Genomic DNA, 8,338 nt, shown 5'->3' with positions numbered 1-8,338 from the left:
TGCTTCGAGCGGAACGAACAACTGGGGGATGCCGTGGGCTATCAAATCCGGCTTGAAAGCCGCTTAAAGCCCAACACTAACTTACTATTCTGCACCAACGGTGTACTGTTGCGCTGCTTGACGGGGCAGGGCGCGCATCGTTTCCTGGACAACGTGACCCACATCATCATCGATGAGGTGCACGAACGCGATCAGTATTCCGACTTTCTGCTCATCGCCCTGAAGGATAATCTGCCGAAGCATCCACACCTGAAGGTGGTGCTGATGTCGGCCACAATCGAATCGAATACATTCTCGCAATACTTTAACAACTGCCCGGTGATAGAGATCCCTGGTAGACTGTTTTCCATCGAACGGTACTATTTGGAAGACATTCTGTTCCAGTTGGATACCTACAATCACACGGTTAAGGATGTGAAGGCCAAGATTTTAAGCAATATCGAGCACCAACGAACATCTTCCGATGCCAATGGTCGGCAGCACTCGTCGGCTACAGCGAACATGGACGACGAAAGCATACTGCTAATGAACGACATCCTGGAAGAGTGCTGGATAGAAAACAGTCCGGAACCGTTTCAGAACTTTTTCACCTTGGTGCAGGAAGAAAGCATAAGTGTCGATTTTCAGCATACGGAAACGAAGATGACGGCACTCATGATCGCGGCGGCCAAAGGTAAATTATTTCCGCTAATGGAATTTTAGCTCTTAAATGGTCGTCTTGGAAAGATATTCAAAAACATTTAATTTGGCATTGTTGAATTATAAGCCTAACATCATTTACAGGCTACGTTGATATCTTGAAGAGCTTGCTGGATATGGGAGCTGATCCGAGCATACGGGAGAAACACAACTACACTGCACATGACTGGGCCTGCTTTATTCATGGCAACAGCGTCTGTTCGCAGCTACTGGCCAATGCGAAGAAACGCGGAGAATCGCAACCAGTGCAGCAAATGCCTGCGCTAACCCCCAACATTGCCAAACAGCTGCTGGATGCTTACCACACATCGTTCGGCGATGAGCGTATCGATCATAATTTGATCATCGACGTGATACAGTACATCTGTAAAAACCAACCGGAAGGGGGCATTCTCGTTTTCTTGCCCGGTTTTGAAGATATCCAGGAATCGTATGAACTGCTAACGAAGCGTGTGGCGCCACACCAACGGCTGAAATTGTTTATGCTGCACAGCAAGATGCAAACGTCCGACCAACACGCTGTGTTCAACCCAGTGCCGGTGGGCGTTCGAAAGATTGTCCTATCGACGAACATAGCCGAAACATCGATCACCATGGATGATGTGGTGTACGTTATCGATAGTGGTAAGGTAAAGCAGAAGTACTACGATTCCGTCACTGCTACCAACTCGCTTATGGCCACCTGGATCTCGCAAGCCTGTGCGACGCAGCGGGCAGGACGTGCGGGTCGTACCAAACCGGGCATCTGTTATCGGCTCTTTAGCCGTGCACGGCTTGAAGCCATGGATCAGTTTACGCTGCCCGAAATTATGCGCGTTCCATTGACAGAAATATGCCTCAACACGGCCCTGCTGACCCAGGGCGCATCTATACTGGACTTCCTGAATCGTGCAATACAACCGCCGGCAGCGACGAGCGTTAAGCAGAGCATTAAATATCTTCAGAAGGTCGGGGCACTAGATGATGATGAGAATCTGACGGATCTTGGTCACATTCTGGCCGACCTGCCGGTGGATGCACGCCTCGGAAAGATGCTGCTGTACGGCATCCTGCTGAAGTGCTACGAACCGGTACTGTTGATCGTAAGCGTGCTGAGCATTAATGACATCTTTCTTCTGCCTGGATTCGCGGGCGACAAAGAGAAATCGCGCAAAGCGCGCCGAGAGCTGGCCGAAGAGTCATACAGCGATTGTTTCTGTCTACTGCGTGCCTATCAGCGTTGGTACGAAGCGCGTTCGATTTCCAAGCGAAAGGAAATCTGTAATCGATTCTTCCTGAGCCACAGCAAGCTGACGATGGTGTGTGAGCTTCGTGACAAACTTCATGGTCATCTCTGTTCGATCGGGCTGATTAAAAGCTATGGACCGGGAAGCTCGGACGATCTGAACCAGTTTGCTGCCAACTGGAGCATGGTAAAGGCATGCCTGGTAGTCGGTTTGTATCCGAACATCTGTCACCTCGAGCGGTACTCGAAGGCGATGAAAGCACGGTTCGAGAAAAAGATCTTCGTCCACCCGTCTTCGGTGCTAGCGGACGCGAAAAAACCGAACGGCAAAGACGCGAAGCTGTGGCTACCGACGGAATGGATTACGTTCGAGGAAAAATTCAAATCGAGCCGCGGTTCGATGATACGCTGCAACACGGTCGTAACTTCCCTGGCGATCTCGATCTTTGCCGGCCCCTTGTACTTTGACGAGGAGGAGTCGCTGGTAGAGTGTGACGATCAGGACGAAACTGCGCTCATCGGTGGTTGTAAGATCGCGATCGATGATTGGATCAACTTTATCGTAGACACACCGGTGGCAAAGGCAGTGCTGCGCACGAGGCAACTGTTGAGTGAATTGTTTTTGAAGTTTACTCAAAACCCTCGCACCTTCCAGCTGACCGCGATGGAGTACAGGTTTCTGCAGACGCTAGGGCAGCTGCTGACATTAGAAGATGGTGCGGCACAGTTGACAAATCGTGTAGAAATAGGAACGACGGGCGCCAATAGCCGGAAGGGGTATCACAAACCACAGCAGCATGATCAATGGCGCGTGTTACGTAGGGAGGAAGCGAACAATAGCTGGCGTCACAATGCCAGATCAGGCGCATCGTAATGGGAAGATTGAGTTGTCCAGATTCAGCACGTCGCAGGATAGTACCGGAAAAGCCAATGGCGTCGCGATGTACATTGTAGAAAAGTAAATAAAACACCCCATACGGTAGTTGCTTGCTAGTGCTCTCTGCCATGGTTCAGCATGTGTTGGCGCTGGTCTATCGTTAAATCATTAGATTGAGGGAGATTTTTTTTAATTAAATTAATTAAATGTTTGTTTTACTGAAAGATACGCAGATCTGGCGAAACAGTGAGTCGCGTGCCATCAATCGCCGTTTCCATAGCGACGGAGGATGACAGATGCAGATTCGCTTACGCAATACGAATCATGAATCATCATACACCGGCTATCATGCATGTAATGCCACGCAGTTTCAAATCGTACGCCTAGTCGACCGGTCACCGGTGTAGCATAGTCCTCGTTCTGCTGCTCGTGCTTTCAAATCGGTGTTCTCTGCCTAGGGTAAGTCGTTGGTGTGGGTAGGGATGATGCCGGTGCGTCAAGAGACTTTTAGATACATTATCGCAAGCCCGGGCGCGGATTGCATTCGCTTACCCCCAGATTAATATTTAATCATTGTGATAAGGTGTCAAAGGTAGCCTTTCGTGTATGTTTGCTTGGTCATGCCGACGATTATGAAGCTTTTCGAATATGTAGTTTTAGTTTAAAAGCGAATTGTGATCAATTTCCATCCACCTGTTGATGGTAAAGTGAAAATGATACCTTTTGATCACCGGCGATCGCCGGTTTTCGGTTGTTCAGCGTTTGCAATGATGCAACACCGCGTCTTGATAAGCGTTTGATTCCATTGGTCTATAATTAACATTGTAAAACGAAGATACTAGCCATTTTTGCTCTACAATTACCATTCTACCAGAGCTGAGAGTTAGAATCGGTGCGTTTTTGCTCTACTATCCTGTTTTTAATTCAGTTATCGTAATTTTCGCGAAAGACTCCATAAAAGGACCCACAACGAGGCTCTTTATTGTAGAAAAAAAAGTTGCCTTGGCATCAAAGCTATCCAAAGGAGGGGTTGGATGATCTCATTAAATCTATCCTACTTTACTTTTGCGAAGGAATATCGAAAATGCAGCTACTGGAAATAGAAACTCTGCTCAACACGTATAAAGGTTCGGGTACCATTTCATTGAAAAATGATAGCGATGAGATCATTCCGGTTGACTATGCCGAACATTCTGGTCGCCCAGAATCAAGTTAGATCGTCATCGATGCTCCTCTAGGTGGGTCGATGTACGGGCGGATTACGGCATACGATTTCCATTTACAAAATTTACCCGTTCTCCAGATGCACACTCCAAAAAGACTTCCCACACAGCCCAAGTAGATTTTTGATGAGTCATCTAAATGCAAAAAAAAAAAACATAAGTTTAGCTGTTTGCCATAGTAAGCCACAAAACGGTTCGCATCGCGATCTACGATTAAGCAGTCGTCATCATAACGAGGAACAGTTGCTCGCATTGTGCAGTTAACTGTTTTGGAGCACCAGCAACTGCAGCAACAGTTCCGGCAGCTGTTGCGTTGGCGTTGGCGTTTGCATTCGTATTCGTTTTTTTTTTGCAATTCACAGTCGCCCGTAGTACGGTTGACTGCATTTGTGGGGTTCGCTCGAGGAATGCATAGCGGATCATCGGTAGAGGCGCGTGTTCCAGGGTGAATTAAGCGATAAACGTGTCTGTCTGCATTGGTAAAACCGCGGAAATTGGAAGGGAGAAAACAGAGTAGATTGCGATAATACGTACGGAAGGTTGCACTTTGGACATTGATTTCGTGTGGTTAACAGCAGCCGCAAGGGTGTGTTCTTGGTGGTTGCTATTGGTTTTTCGGATTGTAACCCTGTTTTGTTTCTTTTCTCTGGTTGCCTCGATCGATTTCATAGGTTTGAACAATCTGCTCTACTACAAAGATTTAAAGATGGAACAAGGAGACGAAAAGTTGGACGTAATTATCTTCGGAGCGAGCGGGTTTACCGGAAAGTACACGATCTTCGAAGGTATCAAGCTGCTGGATGGACTCAGATGGGGCGTTGCTGGTCGCAATCGCGACAAAGTACGGCAGGTGCTGGGCGAGGTTGAGAAGAAAGCCGATCGCGACCTTTCCGAGGTACCGATTGTGGTGGCCGATATCAAGGATCCGGACTCGCTGCGCCAGATGGCCGAGAGGTGCCGGGTGGTGATCAACTGCTGCGGACCGTACCGGTTCTACGGTGAACCGGTCATCAAGGCGTGCATAGCCGCCGGTACCCACCATGTGGACGTGAGCGGTGAGCCGCAGTACATGGAACGGATGCAGCTCGAGTACCACCAGGCGGCACAAGAGCGCGGTGTTTATATCGTTTCTGCTTGCGGCTTCGACTCGATACCGGCTGATCTAGGGACGGTTTACACGGAGTCCGAATTTGATGGTGTGGTGAACTCGATTGAAACGTACCTTGCACTGGACTCCAAGGAACCGTTTGCAGGTGGAGCTATCCTGCATTACGGTACCTGGGAGTCAGCAATCTATGGGCTGGCGCATGCTAACGAGTTGCGACAGCTACGCACGGATTTGTTCAAGACGCGTTTGCCGCACTTTCAGCCCCGGCTTAAGGATCGCCCCGTGGTGCACAAGGTAGCACATCCGGCCGGTTGGTGGGCAGTTCCGTTCCCTGGCTCGGACCGGTCGGTCGTTATGCGCTCGCAGCGTTACTTCTACGACACCGACAAGAAGCGGCCCATTCAGATGAAAGCCTACGTTGCATTCCAGTAAGTGCCGTCCAAAGTATGGCGTACTGTTCAGGAAATAGTATAACCATGTCCATAATGATTTCCTTTTATCAGATCACTACTACAAGTGTTCGGCGTTGCGTTTGTGGGAATAGTGTTCAGCATTTTGTGTCGTTTCAAGTTTGGCCGCCAGTTGCTTCTAAAGGTACTCCTCACCACACGCCTAACACACCTCACCTTACAGGAATCACATAATTGACTAGCCAACATCACTAACACGTTATGTATTTCGTTTGCTGACTCTTCGAAAGTTCCCGAAATTGTTCTCACTTGGCTTTACTTCGCATGAGGGACCAACGGAGCACACAATGGAAAATTCCGAGTTCAGCATCTACTTCAAAGGAGAAGGGTGGGATAAGGAGGAGAAACTGCTGGAACCAAATGATCAGTACAAGAGTCCACCGACGAAGCGCATTCTTACGAAAGTTTCTGGCACTAATCCTGGTTATGGCGCTACATGCGTTGCGCTGTTGCTATCGGCCACCACAATCTTGAAGGAGAGTAATAAGATGCCCGGAAGGTACGAGTTAGAAGCTTTTAACTATATGTCGATGATGTTCGAGATATGGAAAAATATGTTATAATTTACATTCCAATTCTTTGTTTCTCTTTAGCGGTGGTGTATATCCCCCAGGTGCCGCGTATGCTAAGACGAGCTTAATTGAGCAGTTGTGCAAAAATGGATTCAAATTTGAGGTGTTGAAGAGATCGAAATAGAACCAATCCTGCAGGAGTTTGTTGGGAGTGGTAGGATTCTCTATTTAGTGGGCACTTAAGGTTTTGGGTCATGGGTCATCGGTGTACTAGAAAAGTGATTTTGTGTGTGAAAAGCCCAGTCCAGTGATTTTGTGATTAACTAAAAGTCTGGTATTTCTTGGTCATTAACGAATATGCATACTATACTAACAAGCAAACATTTCACAGACCTTTACTAACAGAAAAAAATCACCTTACTGGAATAAAGAAATGGAGTGAGCAGTGTAACATCAAATTTGAAGACATAAAGTAGCGTTGCATGTTCGTCAACACTTTATTCGTTTGTTGTCGGCCACCACTATCACAAATTAGCAATTCATGCGGCAGATGGGTCCATCTTGCACCATTTTGAGGTCCACCTTCGGGCCGATTAGATCGCGAATGTTATTTAAGCCGTACTTGATCATGGTTGGCCGTTCTAGTGACAATCCCCAAGCGATAACGTTCACACCCTCCGGTACTCCTAGAGGACGCAGCATCTCGGGTCGGAACATGCCCGAATTACCCACCTCTATCCATCGTTGAAGCCCCGGATGGAAGCAGAATATTTCCATCGACGGTTCGGTGTACGGGTTGAAGGTAGGCTTGTACTCCAGCTCGGTGATACCGAGCTTGTTAAAGAAAGCATTGAACGTACCGATCAGATCACCAAGCGTAATGTTATAGTCGGCCACCACACCCTCGACCTGGTGAAACTCGGCCAAATGGGTAGCATCGAGCGTTTCGTTGCGGAACACCTTGTCAATGCTGAAGTACTTGACCGGTCGGAAGCCGCCCGGTTGGTTCGCTACCTTGTACAGCATCCGGGCACTTACGCCGGTCGTGTGCGTCCGCAGAACGTTTTTCCGGGCCTCGTCTAGCTTCCACTCGTACCGATACCCGATCGATCCGTCCGTGCCACGCTCGTGCGATTCGCGAACACTTTCGATCAGGGGCAACGGGAATTTACTGCTCTGCTGTGGATGGGACACGAAGAATGTGTCCTGTTGGTCGCGAGCCGGGTGCTGCTGTGGAACATACAGGGCGTCAAAATTCCAGAAGCAGGATTCCACGAAGTTATTTGTCGGCATCTCGGAGAAACCCATTTCGAGGAAAATTTGCCGGAACTCGGTGCGCACTTTCATCAGCGGATGGAGCTGCCCACGGCCAGGAGTTGCACCCAGGGCATCGAAATTGTACGCCTTGAATTTCAAATCCTTCCACAGCCCGCTGGCCAACATCTCGACCGTCAGGTCGGTCTCTAGCTTCTTCAGCGACGTCGCAAATTCCGGGCCCTTCGAGAGGAGGAAGCTTTTGGTGACCGTTTCCTCAAGAATTTTGCGCTTCTTGTAGTCGCCCTTGATGTTATCGGGAACCGCAGACTCTCGACCGGCGACAATCTCCTTCAGACAGGCCAACACGTCATCCTCGATCGCTTCCGCCTTGCGACGAACTAGCGGTGCGCCTCCGCTTTTATCGATGTAAATCCAACCGTTGGACATTGCCTTGCTGAAGCCTGCCTTTGGGTTCTTTCCGGACTGTAGGACAAAGGTGGAGAAGATATTAGCAAGTTGTTCCCTGCTAAAAGACCCTGAGTTGTTTTACCTTCATTAGCTCGGCTTGCGCGATGCCCGCGCTCGGTACTGCGTGGAAAATGTTGGCCTCGTGGCTGCCATGCTGGAGGATGTGCTCCCCTTCGGCCGTAAGTTTCCAGGACTTTCGGGTGCTCGGTTGGGAGCGAATCAGATCTCCGTTAGCCTCGATACTCTTCACACCACCGACGATTTTCTGGTGATCCTCCAGGAACACCGCGGCTAGATCGAGCGTATCGACCTCCCCGTGTTCGTCGATGTACTTCAAAATGCGTTCCGAAATATCTTGCATGATTGCGAAGAGGTGATCAGTGCACCGGGAAAAAGGCCACGAGAATCCCGATCGAAGCGATTATTATCAAATTTGCCACACGGCGTGCGAGCCGTCACACACACAAACACGATGACAGCTGGTTTGTGGGAGGGCAAG

The 8,338-nt window shown here is 49.0% G+C and overlaps 3 protein-coding genes across 4 annotated transcripts in view; 2 read left to right on the top strand and 1 right to left on the bottom strand.

Moving 5' to 3' along the window:
* LOC125951269 (3'-5' RNA helicase YTHDC2-like) overlaps positions 1-2,975 on the top strand; it is a 3,735-nt gene extending 760 nt beyond the window's left edge. Inside the window, exons 2-3 of the mRNA XM_049679983.1 lie at positions 1-673; positions 784-2,975. The exon at positions 1-673 is cut by the window's left edge and continues 458 nt beyond it. Coding sequence (XP_049535940.1) covers positions 1-673; positions 784-2,798 — 2,688 coding nt within the window. The 3' untranslated portion in view covers positions 2,799-2,975. The remainder of the gene's footprint in view (positions 674-783) is intronic.
* Positions 2,976-3,156: 181 nt separating this feature from the next.
* Positions 3,157-6,597, top strand: LOC125951283 (saccharopine dehydrogenase-like oxidoreductase). 2 transcript variants are annotated; one of them, XM_049680014.1, is made up of 5 exons: positions 3,157-3,260; positions 4,696-5,560; positions 5,636-5,726; positions 5,833-6,101; positions 6,196-6,597. In XM_049680014.1, the coding sequence occupies exons 2-5, from the start codon at positions 4,731-4,733 to the stop codon at positions 6,296-6,298; spliced, it is 1,293 nt and encodes a 430-aa protein (XP_049535971.1). In that variant the 5' UTR covers positions 3,157-3,260; positions 4,696-4,730; the 3' UTR covers positions 6,299-6,597. The 2 variants fall into 2 exon arrangements, with proteins under 2 accessions (XP_049535971.1, XP_049535970.1); XM_049680013.1 differs by lacking the exon at positions 3,157-3,260 and adding an exon at positions 4,190-4,610.
* Positions 6,526-8,288, bottom strand: LOC125951280 (phenylalanine--tRNA ligase alpha subunit). The gene is made up of 2 exons (XM_049680008.1): positions 7,922-8,288; positions 6,526-7,854 (listed from the first exon to the last, which is right to left on the bottom strand). Exons 1-2 carry the CDS (start codon positions 8,198-8,200, stop codon positions 6,646-6,648), a joined length of 1,488 nt encoding a protein of 495 aa, XP_049535965.1. The 5' UTR covers positions 8,201-8,288; the 3' UTR covers positions 6,526-6,645.
* Between the last annotated feature and the right edge of the window lie 50 nt (positions 8,289-8,338).

This window comes from Anopheles darlingi, chromosome 2, assembly GCF_943734745.1.
Source record: "Anopheles darlingi chromosome 2, idAnoDarlMG_H_01, whole genome shotgun sequence".
Lineage (NCBI taxonomy): Eukaryota > Metazoa > Arthropoda > Insecta > Diptera > Culicidae > Anopheles > Anopheles darlingi.
The sequence above is the reverse complement of the archived record's forward strand: the minus strand, read 5'-3'. Positions and strand labels throughout refer to the sequence as shown.

What these genes read in the sequence shown, in the direction of transcription:
- LOC125951283 (XM_049680014.1), top strand. Translation starts at nt 4,731, where the DNA reads ATGGAACAAGGAGACGAAAAGTTGGACGTAATTATCTTCGGAGCGAGC. An exon ending in AAAGCCTACGTTGCATTCCA is followed by an intron (nt 5,561 to 5,635) that starts GTAAGTGCCGTC and finishes TCCTTTTATCAG; the next exon opens with ATCACTACTACAAGTGTTCG. An exon ending in GCCGCCAGTTGCTTCTAAAG is followed by an intron (nt 5,727 to 5,832) that starts GTACTCCTCACC and finishes ACTCTTCGAAAG; the next exon opens with TTCCCGAAATTGTTCTCACT.
- LOC125951280 (XM_049680008.1), bottom strand. Translation starts at nt 8,200, where the DNA reads ATGCAAGATATTTCGGAACGCATTTTGAAGTACATCGACGAACACGGG. An exon ending in CGCAAGCCGAGCTAATGAAG is followed by an intron (nt 7,855 to 7,921) that starts GTAAAACAACTC and finishes TTTGTCCTACAG; the next exon opens with TCCGGAAAGAACCCAAAGGC.